This window comes from Lepidochelys kempii, chromosome 5 (genome assembly GCF_965140285.1).
Source record: "Lepidochelys kempii isolate rLepKem1 chromosome 5, rLepKem1.hap1, whole genome shotgun sequence".
NCBI lineage: Eukaryota > Metazoa > Chordata > Testudines > Cheloniidae > Lepidochelys > Lepidochelys kempii.
Window position 1 is genome coordinate 21115372 of NC_136384.1, and position 16681 is coordinate 21132052.

The window sequence follows — 16681 nt, forward strand, 5'->3', positions numbered from 1 at the left end:
TCCTGGTCCAGTATGCAGGGCAGTGACTTGGTTCTCGGTGCATACCTTTGCCTTGCACTACACCATCATCCGGCATGGCTTTCGGTAGAGCAGTGCTACAATCAACATTCCTTAACTCTGACCCCACCACCTAGGTAAAGCTTGGGAGTCACCTAATTGGAATCGATATGAGCAAGCACTCGAAGGAGAAAAAACAGATACTCACCTTTGTAACTGTTGTTCTTCGAGATGTGTTGCTCATATCTATTCCAAACCTGCCCCCCTTCCCCTCTGTTGGAGTAACCGGCAGGAAGGAACTGAAGGAGCACTGGGTCAGCAGGGTCATATGTTGAGCACCATGGAGATGCCACTCTAGGGGACTCCACAGCTGACCTGACGGATGCTGATAGGGGAAAATCTTTCTAATGGCTGTGCACGCGGTGTGCACCTAATTGGAATGGATATGAGCAACACATCTCGCAGAACAACAAAGGTGAGTAACCGTTTTTTCCACAGTAATAGCTTTTTCAACAGTTCTGGCTACTAACATGCATTCCCAAGCTATTAATTGTTTAGAAAAATAGAACCAAAATTCTCTAAAGTCTGGGACAAAAATATCTTATTAGATAAAACTTGCAAAGCCCAAGTTGTGCTGCAGCTAGTTGACCCTTCCGGGCCTTTTAAAGAGGGTAGAGGGGATGGGGTATTTCACAAATAACTAAACTGAGAGACTGAGATTACCAGACGACGTGGTGGGAGAGAAACAACGTTCATGGTTCAGTCATGCTATTGATTTCCAGCTTTATGTTGTAACAGCCAAGTGTACATGGAATTCTTATTATTTACTATATCCATATTTTTTTCTGCACACATGATAAACTACTTTGATGAGAAAAAAGTTAAATTAGCGAAGATTAAGATACCAATAGCACTATAGCTGGAGGTTAACAGCTTTCCAAGGCATGAGTAATAGAGTAAGTATGAATTCCACCACAGTGATACGAAAGGCTCAAACATGAAAGGCTGCTTCCTTTAATGCTGTTCACTTAAATTACATCATCACTTAATACGATGTAATGTCTCCATTATTTTGTTTTGGCAAAAAGTAAGTTTATCTAGTTCATGTTAGAAAAGCACTTCTCTTACCTGGGCAGAATAGCCATTGAAGAACGAGTACCAGAAGTGTACTAGCGTAAATGCAAAGTTTTTGTAGAAGAAATATCGTAGGAACTTGCACATCCTTATATAGGACCATCGGCCATGAACTAATAGTAATCTTTGCAGGTATCTGAATTGTCCAAAAGAATAGTCACTCGACATGACTGCTTGCATGCCTTCTTGTCCACTAATTCCAACACCAATATGAGCAGCTACATTAAATAAAAAAACAAAAAGAAAGAGCACCACGTTGAATAAGCAAGGTTTTATTAAAACAAGATATATTATTCAACAAATAAAGATGCACAGTAACGCTCCAGCTTATAGAATCATTTAACAATTCCCATTCTCTACTGTAAATTTCTCCGGACCCAAATTATTCTTTATGTATCTAAACAGCTACTTCAATTATTAAAAAGACTGCTTGAACTTGGGGAAAATAGCACTTTCTAATAAAGTGATGCAAGACCTTCAAAAGCAAAAACAAAAAACAAATAGCCAGTGAAGTTTTATAGATGACTTACTTTTGATCATGTTTACATCATTGGCACCATCCCCAATAGCCAAAGTTATAGCTTTCTTATATTTCTTCACCAGCTCCACCACCATGGCCTTCTGTTTGGGAGTTACGCGGCAGCAGATCACAGCACTGCACTCGCATGCCAAGTCTACAAAGTTTCTTTGTTGCTGTTCTTTGTTAACATCAGCTCTCCTTTTACTCTGACTTTGCTTTTCTCTCTCTTCCGCTGTTCTGGGAAATTTCAGTTTTAGAAGTTTCTTCTTCTTCTTCTTCTTCTTTTCTAAAAGGATTTCATTCTGGATAATCAAAGAGAAAGTAATTATTGTCCTTTCTTCGCTATTTAAAGATAGAGTGTTCTAAGGACTGCTCTCATAACATTTTTAAAGTCTGAAATACCTTGACTCTCAGCTGCATTATGTGCACTTTTGTAATACCACCCGAATAAAACTTCTCTGAAGAAAAAGGGGACAGTGAATGTGGTAGGTTTTGGTAGAACTTCTTATATTGTAATACGTCTTGCAGAAACTAATGGAAAAAATCCTTTTTCTATCTTCAGCCAATTCGTTTTGAAGAATAATATTAGTTTCTGTGGTATAAAGGTGGTTTTTTTTGCGGGGGGTGGGGGGGGGGGATGGAAAATGTGATCACCCAGAACACCAAGCTGTCATCATCAAATGCAGTGATTTGTACTGGTGAAGTTACTAAAAATTCTGAGCTCCCTCTGAAGCCTAATATTAGCAAGACAGTGAAGCTCATCATTTCAGGTATAACCTTTGGGTTTTGATTTATGTTATCCAGTTGAGACACAGATTTATACATGGATTAATAGTCACTTCTAAACCGAATAATTTTAGATTTGTTATTTGCTCATCTATCTCCTCCCACTCTGGTTTATATAGAATTCTGCCAATAGGATTCTCACCAATACTTGGATTGCCAACCAGGTCACTTCTTTACTGAAAGTCCTTCAGTGTTTTCTGAACTCTTAAAACATTAGACCACAGTACAAGGTACCATATGAGCTTCCTTTTATTCCTGACACTTTGTTCACACTTTTGCTCTCAAACATACCCTCTGCAGTGGGTCCCCAGTATACGTCGGGGTTGTGTTCTTGAAAAGGGCCATGAATACTGAAATGACAAATCTAAGTATGTCAGCAGTGGCGTAGGCAGGAGGGGACACTTGGGTGGGCGCCAGGGTGGACAAGTAATGATGGGGGGGCGGAGGGGTAGGAGCGATCTGGCAGCTTCTCCCCCCCTCCAGCGCCCTTGGGGGGAGGGGGAGAGAGAGAAACAAATGATAGATGCTCTGGCCAGGGGCTCCCAGAAAAATGGGGGGGTCCCCGTAAAAATGTGTGCCCCCTGTACCTCCACACTCTCCGCTGAAGGGTTAATGTCTAGCTATTCCACCTGGAAGCAGGCGGGGCACACCCTGACTGTTTCCTAGGAGCAATGCACACATTGCTCTATCCAAGGACAAGGGCTAGATATGAACCCTGAGAACTTGATTGTTTGGACAGCAACTGTGGGAGGTTTCTTTAGCCTGGGCTCAAGGCCTGAGAACCAGGTTTGTAGTAGTTAGAGGATGGTAATTAAGCATATGAATTAACGTCATACATTCCTTTGTGTAGCAGTGTGTAATGCTTAGGGGGAGAAATATAATAAAAGGAGAAGGTGGAAGGCAGGGGGGGGGAGAACAGCCCATCTCCGCTGACCAGCCTGCTTGCTTGCATAAAGCTGTGTTCTGTCTCATCACTGAACCACAACAACTGGCGCCCAAACGTGGGGCCCTCAGCACTCACCTCGCCCGGCAAGGGTTTCAGACACGTCACTCATCCACTTCGTGGATCCCGGTGAGTATTTTTCATTGTGGTAAGTATGGGAAGCTCCCTCTCTGCTTTGCAAGTGCAACACCGTAATGAGCTGCAGTATTTGCTGCGTAAGGCTCAGCATGACTGCCCGGCTCGAGAACTCACTCTCCTGCTACAGGAGGTGCGTGCCAAGTGCCCGTGGTATCCTGAAGCTGGAAGCCTTAAGCTAGCGGACTGGGAGCGATTGGGCCAGACATTGCACAAAGAGCCTCGGGCACCCGTGCAGGCTTTACATGCCTGGCACCTCTGCCGCGACGTGGTACAGCGTGTCGCCTCGGACAGACCCTCCCTCGCGAGGCTGGTGCTCTCGCCGCCCCCGTCCGCCCCTGCAGCCATCCCCCCTCCTGGCGATGCGACACAGCGTTTCGCCTCGGAAAGGCCCTCTCCAGCCCCAACAGAGGAGCTGCCGATCCTGCCACCCCCGTCCGCTCCTGCAGCCATCCCTCCCCCTGCTTCGCCCCCAGTGCCTCTATTACCACCGCCTCCCTGGCCTTCCCCACCGGAGCCGGTGTGTGATCACCCTCCCCCCATGGGGCCCCCCGGAGAGTCATCTGCATCTGCTCAGAAGCTTTCGCTGGTGCAACAAATGGTTCACGCAGCGAAAGCTCGATCAGATCTTACAGCAGAGGAGCTGGCTGATCTGGTCTCCGTTTGCCCGGTGACCTGGCAGAATGATGACCAGGGCAACCCTGTGGGCACCTGGACCACTCTGCCATACTCGGTGGTTAGAGAGGTAAAGAAAGCAATTCGTGAATTTGGCCTGACTAGCACCTTTGTGCGTGGTCTCATTGAAGGGATGGGTGCTGGGTACTCCCTAATCCCTGAGGATTGGAAAACGCTGCTGCGCATGATGTTGTCACCCAGTCAGTATGTTATTTGGCTTAGTGAGTATCGGCAGATGGCAGAACGCCAAGCCCAGGTATATAGAGAGCAAGGTATCATTTATGAGCATTTGGCAGGGGAGGGCCAGTTTGCTACTATTGGGATGCAGTCTCAACTCCCTCAGGCCGTCTTCCCCATTATCTCCACCTGTGCCCAGCATGCTTTCAAGAAGGTCCCGGATTCAGGCAAGCCTACCAAAAGCTTTGTCAGTATCCGTCAGGGTGCCTTAGAGTCCTTTTTGGATTTTACCAACAGATTGCAGGAGGCTATCCTCCGACAGGTGGATAACACTGAGGCAGCTCACGAGCTCCTGTTAAAATTGGCAGTTGAAAATGCAAATGAGGATTGCCGCCGTGCTCTCCAGGCAGCACAAGTCTCTGGTATTTTAGAGCTCTCAGACATGCTGCGGGCGTGCCAGAACATTGGCACACAAGCCCACAAGGCTGGAGTTCTGGCTGCCGCCCTCAGAAAAACCGGGAAGGAGGGGAAGCGTTGTTACCGCTGTGGAAAGGAGGGTCATTTTCAGCGGGAGTGCCGCTCATTTAAGGCACCAGCCCGACCCTCAAAGAAGTGCCCCAAGTGTGGGAAAGGTTATCACTGGGCTAATCAGTGTCGTAGAGGGTCGGGAAACCGCGCGACGGGTCCCCCCCGAACCCAGGGCCAAACGGGGGTGTTTCCTACTCAGGCAATCGCTCCTCTGCCTTGGAATCCGTAGACTCTATGAGGGCAGCGACTGCTGGAAGTGCAGGGCTTGATTTGATCATGCAGGAGGACACTGACTTTCGGCTGCCAGGGGAGGTCTGTGCCATACCTACACAGGTGACGGGACCTCTCCCTGCCGGCTTTGTAGGTCTTGTTCTCCCTCGCTCACATGCTGGGAAACAGGGCTTTTTTGTCATTCCAGGGGTCATTGATGCTGATTACACTGGCATTATTAAGGTTCAGGTGTGGACTCATCTTCCACAGTCGCTCCCGCGTGGACGGTCAATTGCACAATTGATTTTAGTCCCCTATCAGGTGCCAGCTGCCGAGGATCGAACTCGGGGTGGAGGAGGCTTTGGATCGACGTTGTCTCACTCGCCGTCTCACAGCGCGTCTTCTCCACTTGTTGCTCTGACAATGTCAGTCCGCCCCTCGAAACCTCAGTTAACACTTCTCTTAAATGATGTTCCTTTTACAGGGCTGGTGGACACTGGAGCTGATGTTACAGTGATTCGTGATCTGGAGTGGCCGGTTAGTTGGCCAACGGTTCCTTCTAAAGAGTTGTGGGGGATTGGGGGTAGCAAACCCGGGCGCCAAAGTTTGTCTTGGGTCACGGTCTCTAAACCAGGAGGCCATGCCCTTGCTACAATCCGCCCTTTTGTGCTCCCTGTCCACCTCAATATTTGGGGCCGTGATTTACTTACAAAGTTAGACACCACCCTCGATATTAACATCTGATGGCTCTCCCCACCGAGGTGTAGTCACTTATCAGTTGGGTGACCCCCCTCGTTGGCATTCTCGTTTTACACTGCCTCAGCGTTCTGCACAGCGTTCAGAATTGGCTGCTGTTATTTTGGCCTTTCAACTTTTTACTGATTGTCCCTTTAATTTAATTGTGGATACCCATTATGTTTATCAGGTAATTGATCATTTACCCCTTGCCCTCATTACCCCTCAGGTTGATGCAGACCTCCTTCGCCTGTTTTTGTCTTTACAGCACCTTCTTGCCACTCGTCATTTCCCTTACTTTGTTGCTCATATTCGCAGTCATACCCCTCTGCCTGGGCCACTCACTGAGGGCAATGCACGCGCCGATCGCGCGTTGCGTGGTCAGGTAAATTCCCTTTTTTCTGACCCCATTGAAAGCCATGCCTTTTTTCATCAGTCTGCCTCTGTTTTGGCCCGGCAGTTTCACATTCCTGCTGATCATGCACGTTCCATTGTTCGTTCCTGCCCCCACTGTGCTGCTGCTGCTCCTACCTTTTCTTATGCCGTTAACCCCCGAGGTACCGCAGCAAATCAGCTGTGGCAAATGGATGTTACTCATGTACCACAATTCCGCCCCTATTCATTTTTACATGTTTCTGTTGATACTTATTCAGGTTTCCTTTGGGCAACCCCACAACGTGGGGAAGCCACTAACAAAGTTATTCACCATTTGCTGGCCTGCTTTTCTGTTATGGGTCGCCCTTGCCAAGTTAAAACAGATAATGCCCCAGCCTACTGCTCTGCAGCCCTCTCCACCTTTTGTGCCCGCTGGGACGTCCGTCTTAAACACGGAATCCCTTATAATTCCACGGGCCAAGCCATTGTTGAACGTGCCAATCGCACACTCAAAACCTTGCTAGATAAACAATTAAAACAAGGGGAGCTGCGTCTCCGAACCTTAGGAGACATTCAACAACAGATGTATATTCTCTTGTTTACTTTAAATAATTTAACACTGAATGCAGATCAGCAGACCCCTGCGGATCGGCATTTTCACAAATCTGAGGTACTGGAAAGACCGCGTGTCTTTTACCGTCAGCTGCCCGATCCACAGTGGCTGGGCCCAGCACCTCTAATCACTTGGAGTCGGGGATATGCTGCTGTGTCTCTCCCTGCAGGACTGTTGTGGGTTCCAGCCCGGTGCGTGCGACCAGCACTTAAACAACATGGCATGGCACCAGGGGCTGTCGAATCCCATACCAGAGTTTCAGCTGACCTTGGAGGAGACCGCGTTGCCCCCCGAGTCGACAACGGCGGGACGGAAACGGAGGAGGCGTAACGTCCCAAGCCAGCCCGTGACAGGGGGAGCAGTAAAAGCATTGGTCGCCACGGCTCAACGAAAACTGGCAGCAGATCAGCAGCCAGAAACTCCTAAGACTTTGTTTGTGGCGATTCTCGCCCAAATCACTGCTAATTCTGTGATGATTGTGTGCCTTTTGTGCCTGCTATTTTCTGTAGGGGTTGGCTCGGAAGCGCCTCCCCCGTTACAAGCCCGAAGGAGAATAAGATACTGCTCTTTGCTTATGCTAATCTTTTCTCCCAGTACTTTAGCATGGCTAATTGGGGCCCGGCCAACTATATTCTGCCTCGCACGGCTATATCCCTTCACACACCGTACCCTGCCGGGGCTCACAATGTCACCTGTGCGTGTGTAGTTAACTGCACTAGTACAAAGGTGCCATTGGGCTGTCAAAAAATTTCTCAATCCCTTTTAAATTGTTCCCATGCTGTTAATGTTTCATATAATTATGGCCATATCATCCTACCATCAGGATGGGTTTTTACTTGTGGTTCATGCACCTTTAATTATATTCCTGCAAATTTAAGTGATGGCACCCTTTGCTGTCTTAGTAGAATGATATTTAGATTGCCTTTTGCTGGTTATAATTGTAGTAAAAGAAGTGTACCCCTTTTAGATGATTATATTGCAGATGTTAAGCTTTTGGTTATTTTGTGTTTGTAATCATTGGGCTTATTTTTTGTTGTTGCTGTGTACAATGTATTCCTGCCTTGTTAAGACTTTGTAAAATTTTGCCCTGGAAAGCTCCCCAGGTTATGTCCTTGTCTGTCTGGGAGTTAAATAGCATGACAAAACAAATTGGCGGCTACCATGAGATGGCCAACTTCAATAAACAAAAAAGGGGAGATGAAGGGTTAATGTCTAGCTATTCCACCTGGAAGCAGGCGGGGCACACCCTGACTGTTTCCTAGGAGCAATGCACACATTGCTCTATCCAAGGACAAGGGCTAGATATGAACCCTGAGAACTTGATTGTTTGGACAGCAACTGTGGGAGGTTTCTTTAGCCTGGGCTCAAGGCCTGAGAACCAGGTTTGTAGTAGTTAGAGGATGGTAATTAAGCATATGAATTAACGTCATACATTCCTTTGTGTAGCAGTGTGTAATGCTTAGGGGGAGAAATATAATAAAAGGAGAAGGTGGAAGGCAGGGGGGGCAGAACAGCCCATCTCCGCTGACCAGCCTGCTTGCTTGCATAAAGCTGTGTTCTGTCTCATCACTGAACCGCCACACTCCGCACCACCACCACCCTGATGCGCGGGGCTTGACCTGCTCTGCCTGGGACTCCTGCCAGGGAGTGAGATTGGGGCATGGGGGCTTGTCCTGCTATGTCCAACAGGGGAGCAGGAGCGGGGACTTGCCCTACTCCGCCCGACATGGGAGCCTGGCGCTCCTTCCAGGGATCGATGTCTGGGGCTTCCCCACTCTGCCCGGAGCTCCTGCCGGGGAGCAGGGATGGGGGCTTGTCCCGCTCCTCCCGGTGCTCCTGCCGGAGAGTGGGGTTGTGGGGCAGGGGCTTGCCCTGCTCCAGAGCTCCAGACGGGGAGCTGTGTCGAGACACAGGGGCTTGCCCCGCTCCGGTGCTCCAGCATATACCTTGTTTGAAACCTATAGTACAGTACTGCAAATGACGGATATGCAGATCGGGCCCGATGTGAATCGGAACAAGTTCCCCTATTGATGAGTAACAGATATGCGAAACAACAGATAATGGGGAGACATATACCGGGGACCTCCTGTATTTCAATCATGAAGTAATGCCTGCTGTCTGTTCAGAGCGCATTGGGGCTTGAAAGATCTAATTTTGCATCTTTCTGGTTCTTCTTTAGCTCTAGACTTTCAGAGTCCCTTGATTACGAATAATTCTAACATTAGATTGTTCTTTTTACAGAAGATTCTTTTTTGCTTTGATGGTTAAAGTGGATAGATTATGAGAGATATTTTATTGCTTTATCTATTACCTTTTCAAAGACTAGTTCTATAGTTTGGCATTTTATAGATGGAGGAAACTGAGGCAGAGAGGTTAAATATCTTTCATCTGGTGCTTCAGGGTAGCAATCAAGTGAATGAAGGAGTAGTTAACGATAAGGAACATAAGATTCCAATTTACAGCACTATTAGCCTTTGACCTGTTATGTATCCCAGAAAATTCCCCAAATTGAAGTAAGGGAAAAGTCTGCTTTATACGTACCAGCCAGGAACCAGTGATTATTAAAGCACGATTTCTACCAGATTGAAAGAATGGCTCATTCGTTCTTTGAGAGGAGTTTATATCTGATCCAGCTTTGTTATTCTGGTTTTCCAACCTTGTTTGAAGAAGAGCACTGGAAAATGAATGCAGAGTTTTAATGTAGGTCATCTAAAAACTACAAATACTGCCTATAATTTTTACAGTTACTACTGTAGTGGGCCTATCTATGGGAAACCTAAAGGTAAACTTCAAACCAAGCTAAGTGTGAACTGGTCAGTACTTGGATGGGCCATCTGCAAGAAAGATACTCACCCTGTGCAGTAACAGACGTTCTTCGAGATGAGCGTCCCTGTGGGTGCTCCACTTCAGGTCAAGGTGCGTCCCAGCGCCTTTGATCAGAGATTTCTACAGCAGTACCCCTACGGGCTGCAGATGCGCTGTGCCTGCCACTTGAGCTGCCAGTGTTTAATAGCGCGTGCACAGCCCGGGCTCCTCAGTTCCCTCTCTACAACGGAGTGCGTTACGAATTACGAAGTAGAGGGGAGGAGGGTGGGTAGTGGAGCACCCACAGGGACACTCATCTCAAAGAACGTCAGTTACTGCACAGGGTGAATAACCTCCTCTGAGAGAGAGAGAGAGAGAGAGAGAGAGAGAGATGTCCCTGTGGGTGCTCCACTTCAGGTGGCTGAAAAGCAGTATCCCTTAGGATGCTTGGGACTTCAGACGAGAAGGACAAGGAGGCTGCTGACAAGACAGCTCTACCCATTCTGGTGTCGGACGCTGCAGTGTGGATGAGAGCGTAGTGATTGGTGAAGGTAAGGTTCGATGCCCAGGTAGCTGCCTTGCATATGTCAGACAGTGGAACATTACAGAGAAAGGCTGTGGAGGTGGAGACAGCTCTGGTAGAGTGTGTCCTAATCGATGTAGGAGGGCCCATTTGCCTGAGTTGGTAACAAAGGCATATGCAATCAGCAATCCAGTTGGAAAGTCTCTGTGTAGAGATAGCATTTCCCTGTGAGCGCTGAGTAGAGGAGACAAAAAGTCTGGGGGGTTTTCTAAACAGTTTTGTTCTTTCCAGGTAAAAGGATAATGCTCTGTGAACATCAAGAGCGTGCATTGCTGTTTCAAAGGCATTAGCGTGAGGTTTGGGGGAAAATGTTGGGAGGTGTATAGGCTCATTGAGGTGAAAGGAAGAGTGTATCTTAGGTAAGAACTTTGGATGCGTGAGGCATGTGACCTTTTCGCGGAAGAATGTAGTATACGGAGGGTCTGCCATAAGCACCCCCATTTCTCCTACTCGTCTGGCAGATGTGATTGCTATGAGGAAGGTGGTCTTCATGGATAGGTGGAGAAGGGAGCAGTTAGCCATCGGTTCAAAGGGTTTATCCATCAGGGCTTTGAGGACTAGGTGTAAATCCCAAGGTGCAGCAGGTGGTTTCACGTCTGGGTATAACGTCTGGATACTCTTCAGGAAACTTTTGGTGACTGGATGGGCACAGACCATAACATTGGTGGAAGGCGGTGACTGCTGTGAGGTGGACCTTGAGTGAGCTCATAGAGAGAGGCCAGATGTTTTAAGGTGTAACAGGTAATCCAGTATCAGTGGGAGTGAAGCAGAAACTGGAGAGGTAAGTTTGTCAGTGCACCAAGATGTGAACCATTTCCATTTTGCAGGTAGGTAGTATGCGTGTTGTGTGTTCTGCTGTGTAGCAAGACAGTGAGCACTTGGTCCAAATATGTTAACTCCGCATTAGAGAACCATTGATCAGCCAGGCCCTCAGGTGGAGATGATGTACGTCAGGGTGAATTAGTTGTCCCCGGCGTTGTGATAGGAGGTTGCTGAGTGGGGGAAGAGGAATGGGTGGCTTGACCGACATGCGCAGGAGGAAGGAGTACCATGGTTGTCTGGGCCATGCTGGGGCTATGAGAATGATGTTGGCTCTGTCTGTTCGTATCTTCTGAATTACTCTGTGCAATAGAGGCACTGGTGGGAATGCATACATAAGAGTTTCGGTCCATGGGAGCATAAAGGCATCTCCCTGTGAGTGTTTCCCCAGGCCTACTCTGGAGCAGAATGTCGGGCATTTTTTGTTTGTTGCTGTGCAAATAGATCCAGTTGGGGATAATCCCAGGTCTGGAAGATGTTGGAAAGAATGGTGTTGCTGAGTTCCCACTTGTGCTTTATGGGGAATGATCGGCTGAGCTCGTTTGTGGTGGTATTCTGAGAACCTGGCAAGTATGAGGAGGAGATATGGATGTTGTGTTGAAGGCACCAGTTCCAAAGTTTTACCACCTCTGTGCAGAAGGAGTGTGACCAGGCTCCCCCCGGTCTGTTGACATAAAACATGCACATGATGTTGTTGGTCATGATTCGACTTCAGCGGTTTTGGATGATGGGAAGGAAATGGAGGCAGGCATTGCATACGGCCCTGAGCTCGAGCAAATTTATGTGAAGCTGGGTTTCCGAAGCGGCCCAGAGACCCTGAGTGGTGTGGTGGCCCATGTGTGCTCCCCATTCTGTGAGGGATGCATCTGTGATGATGGAAATTGAAGGGGGATCTTGTCAGAAGGGAATCCCAATGCAGAAGTTGATGGGAGAGGTCCACCACAGAACTGAGTCCTTGACTTTCTGGGACATAGTTAGTAACTTGTTTAGCCTATGCAAATTTGACAGAGCCAGAAGAGTATCCAGAAGTCACCTACTACAGGACAGGCCCAACAAAGATAATAACAGAACGCCACTAGCCATTACCTTCAGCCCCCAACTAAAACCTCTCCAATGCATCATCAAGGATCTACAACCTATCCTGAGGGACGACCCATCACCCTCACAAATCTTGGGAAACAGGCCAGTCGTTGCCTACAGACAGCCCCCCAACCTGAAGCAAATACTCACCAGCAACCACACAACCGAACCACTAACCCAGGAACCTATCCTTGCAACAAAGCCCGTTGCCAACTGTGCCCACATATCTATTCAGGGGACACCATCACAGGGCCTAATAACATCAGCCACACTATCAGAGGCTCGTTCACCTGCACATCCACCAATGTGATATATGCCATCATGTGCCAGCAATGCCCCTTTGCCATGTACATTGGTCAAACTGGACAGTCTCTACGTAAAAGAATTGGACACAAATCAGATGTCAAGACTTATAACATTCATAAACCAGTCAGAGAACACTTCAATCTCTCTGGTCACTCGATCTCAGACCTAAAGGTCACAATATTACAACAAAGAGACTTCAAAAACAGACTCCAACGAGAGACTGCTGAATTGGAATTAATTTGCAAACTGGATACAATTAACTTGGGCTTGAATAGAGACTGGGAGTGGATGTGTCATTACACAAAGTAAAACTATTTCCCCATGTTTATTCCCCCCCCCCCTCGCCACTGTTCCTCAGACGTTCCTGTTAACTGCTGGAAATGGCCCACCTTGATTATCACTACAAAAGGTTTTCTCACCCCCGCTCCCCCGGCTCTCCTGCTGGTAACAGCTCATCTTAAGTGATCACTCACCTTACAGTGTGTATGATAACACCCATTTTTTCATGTTCTGTGCGTATATAAATCTCCTCACTGTATTTTCCACTGAATGCATCCGATGAAGTGAGCTGTAGCTCACGAAAGCTTATGCTCAGATAAATTGGTTAGTCTCTAAGGTGCCACCAGTACTCCTTTTCTTTTTGCTTGTTTGGATTGTATACCATGGCTAGCCAACCCTGAAGGCATCGCATGTACAGGTGAGCATTTGCGACCACAAATGTGCAAGCGGCCATATATCCTAATAGCTGTAGGGAGTCTCAGACTGTAGTCTGTGGGCTGGCACGTATCTGGGTAATAAGGTTGCCCATTGTCTGGAATCTGTCCTGGGGAAGAGATGCAAGACCAGTGGTAGAATCGAGGTGGGTGCCGATGAAGTCGATTTGTTGGGTAGATTGTAAGGTAGATTTATTTTTGTTTATTTGCAGGCCCAAGGTGCGGAAGCAGTGAAGGGTTGCAAGAGTTGCGTGGTTCACTTCTAACTGTGTGCGAGACTTGAGGAGACAATTGTCCAGGTAAGGAAATATGAGGATCCCTTTTTGTCCTGTGATGTGCTATTACAACTGCTAGCATCTTGGAGAAGACACGTGGTGTGGTGGAGAGGCCAAATGGAAGGACTCTGTATTGGTAGTGTTGCGCTCCCAGAGCAAACCTGAGAAAACGTCAATGGGCAGGGTGGATAGAGACATGGAAATATGCGTCTTGGAGTCGAGGGCTGAAAACCAATCTCCTTGCTCCAGTGTCGGAATTATCATTGGGAGAGTAACCATCCGGAATTTCTGTTTCTTGACGAACTTGTTCAAACGTCAAAGATCGAGGATAGGGCGCCAACTGCTGTTTTTCTTTTCTGTCAAGAAGTAGTGGGAGTAAAACCCTTTCCCTCTGTGTTGAGGGGGTACCTCCTCTATTACTCCGAGACGTATGAGGTGTTGTACCTCCTGACAGAGCAATTGTTCGTGAGAGGGGTCCCTGAAGAGGGATGGGATGGAAGGGTGGGTAGTAGGTAAGGAGAGGAAGGGGATGGCATAACCCAATCTGATAATTTCCAGGACCCATCTGTCTGTAGTGATGGTTTTCCAGTTGGCCAGGAACGGATGCAAACAGTGTCCAAAGAAATGGTTGGTTGGAGTTGGCGCTGGAGATGGTGCGAGGTTTTCTATACCCTCAATCAAGACTTCAGATTTGTTTATTTGGGTTAGGAGGGTGGGTCGCTGTTTGCGGAGGGAGACGTTGTTGGTTCCTGGGCCTATGTCGTTGTTGTGTACCATATTGTCTTAAAGGTGGATGTTGCACAAAGGTATGGTAACACGGTTGTTGGTATAGCTGATATGTATATTGTCTCTTCTTTGAGGCAGGTGTTTGGATGCCTAACGATCGGAGTGTGGCACGTGAGTCCTTCATGGAGTGAAGGACTTCATTGGTCGTAGAGGAGAAGAGCTTATCTCCATTGAAGGGGAGATCTTCAACCGTAATCTGTATCTGCTTCGAAAAGGAGGAAAAAGCAAACCATGAGGCCTGCTGCATGACGATGGCCATGGCTGCGGATCTGGCCGCTGCGTCCACAGCACCGAGGGTGGCTTGAAGAGCTGCCCAGGAGATCAATTGGCCCTTGGACACCACTGCTTTAAACTGTTGTAGTTTATCCTTCGACATGTCATCAATAAATTGCATTACCGTAGCATAATTTTTGTGGTCATATTTTGCTAAGAGCACCAATCTAAATTGCATAGTTCACCAATCTAAATTGCGAAGTGGAAGAAGAATACACTTTGCGGCCGAAGAAGTCCAGTCTCCTGTTATCTTTTTCCGATGGAGTGGATTGGAAGTGTTGGTATTTGTTTTTCTGATTGGCTGCATCGACCACTAGCAAATTAGATGATGGGTGCATAAATAGAAACTCAGAACCCTTAGATGGGACAAAATATTTGCAGTCCAGTCTCTTGCTAGTGGGTGTTATTGTGACTGGGGTCTGCCAAATAGTTTTTGCAGGTTCCATAATGGCCCCATTAATTGGTAGGGCTATTTTGGAGGAGGTCGTAGCTTGCAGGATGTCTGTAAGCTCGTGGTGTGTTTCAGGTACCTCCTCCAGGGTAATCTTGAGCTCTTCCGCTACTCTCTGAAACAACTCTTGAAAATGAGCGAGCTCATCAGTAGGGGGAGGTAGTGGGGGTTCCATGGCGTCTTGTGGTATTATCGCCGTAGAGGTGGTGTGTGGGACAGTGTCCTCTGTAGGTGTGGCGGCCACTTCAGGTCTTATCTGGGTGTCAGTGTAAGCCAGCAGTGGGGAAGGTCTGACAGCCCATGGAACACCTGAGTGTGGTTTGGTGTCGGTCCATGGACCGCAGTGTGGCCACTGCTCCGGGTAGCCATACCACTGTGGATAGCCATGAGGATATTGAGATCATGCTGTAATGCGTCTCCCAGTTGTAGGTAACTGAATCTGGGGAGAGTATTGAGAGGAAAACATCTGTTCATCGTATTCCTCTTCCTCCCACACTTCATTGGAGGGGCTTGAAGTGGTAGGGGAGTACTGATAGTAGGGTGCTAAAGGTCTCGTGATAGACTGGTGCTGAGAAGAGGAGACTCAGGAGCACGGGACACCCTTAATTCCTCTGGCTGTAAAAACTGCGGTGGAGCTGACTGACCAGGAGTTGGTGCTGGTGTAGCTGGTGGAGGCAGAGTCTGCTGGGGCATCTGCTGGCGCATCAAAGGGTGTCCCGGAGGTGGAAGCTGGCTCAGCGGAGTAGGTGCCCCTGAGGCCGGCACTCTAAGGGAGGCTGGAGACTGCAGGAGGCTCGGTGCCAAGAGCGGCGGCTGCAAAAGCGGCGCTACATGATCAAAGGATGGTGCCGCAGCCGCCGCTTGTATTCTCGGCACTGTGGCAGCTCTCGGCACCATAATGACAGAGGTGGCTGAGGGAGAGCTGAAAGAGGCGGACAATTGAAAGCCCTGAGCCTTAGCACCATGTAGTGGGGCAGCCGACCCCTGAGATGCCTGCCGAGTGTAAGGTACAGAGTGTAAAGGTACAGATCCGCGGAGCGGCAGTTACCGGAGACAGGAGAGCCCGTTCTAACTTCTTCCCCGAGGAATGGCTCCTGAGGGGGAGAAGGAAGCTGGCCATTTTTTTTGCTTTGGCTTTGCCGCTGGAGGTTGTCTCAGAGGTTTGCTGGCCAGGTTCAGACGCAGGTCCAAGAGAGTTTTCCAGGAGCAGCATTTTAAGTCTGAGCTCCCTGCTTGCGGGTCTGCGCTTTCAATTCGATACAGTGGACGCATTTTTGGGGTACATGAGACTCCCCCAAACAGTGTACACACTGTGAACGCCCATCTGAGGTGGGGATGACATCATTACAGGAGGCGCATCTCTTGAAGCCTGGGGAGCCACGCATGTCCATAACCGCGGAGGTTGGGTTGTTTTGTTTTTGGTTTTTTTTTTGAGAAATAAATGTAACAGTTAATGTAACTTACCTAAATAGTAACTCTAATGACTAAAAATTGTCTAACTAAACTGAGAAACAAACTAACTAGCTAATCTGAAAGAGCACCGCTGAACTCCGTCTCTAGCCGGGGACGGTAGAGAGGGAACTGAGGAGCCCAGGCTGGTCACGCGCTATTAAACACTGGCAGCTCGGGAGGCAGGCACAGCGCGTCTGCAGCTCGTAGGGGTACTGCTGTAGAAATCTCTGATCGAAGGCGCTGGGATGCAGCTTGACGTGAAGTGGAGCACCCACAGGGACGCTCATCTCGAAGAAGTGGTTAACAACTC

The 16681-nt window shown here is 48.2% G+C and overlaps 1 protein-coding gene and 1 long non-coding RNA gene across 2 annotated transcripts in view; one reads left to right on the forward strand and one right to left on the reverse strand.

Annotated features, from left to right (window-relative positions):
- Positions 1 to 16681, reverse strand: part of ATP8B1 (ATPase phospholipid transporting 8B1) — a 145069-nt gene that overhangs the window by 22904 nt on the left and 105484 nt on the right. Inside the window, exons 21-23 of the mRNA XM_073343620.2 lie at positions 9370 to 9502; positions 1662 to 1953; positions 1126 to 1349 (exon numbers count right to left, since the gene is read on the reverse strand). Of these exons, the coding sequence (XP_073199721.1) occupies positions 1126 to 1349; positions 1662 to 1953; positions 9370 to 9502 (649 nt within the window). The remainder of the gene's footprint in view (positions 1 to 1125; positions 1350 to 1661; positions 1954 to 9369; positions 9503 to 16681) is intronic.
- LOC140911164 (uncharacterized) lies at positions 3046 to 8378 on the forward strand. The gene is made up of 2 exons (XR_013635762.1): positions 3046 to 3509; positions 5427 to 8378. It is a non-coding gene; the product is annotated as an uncharacterized LOC140911164 (long non-coding RNA).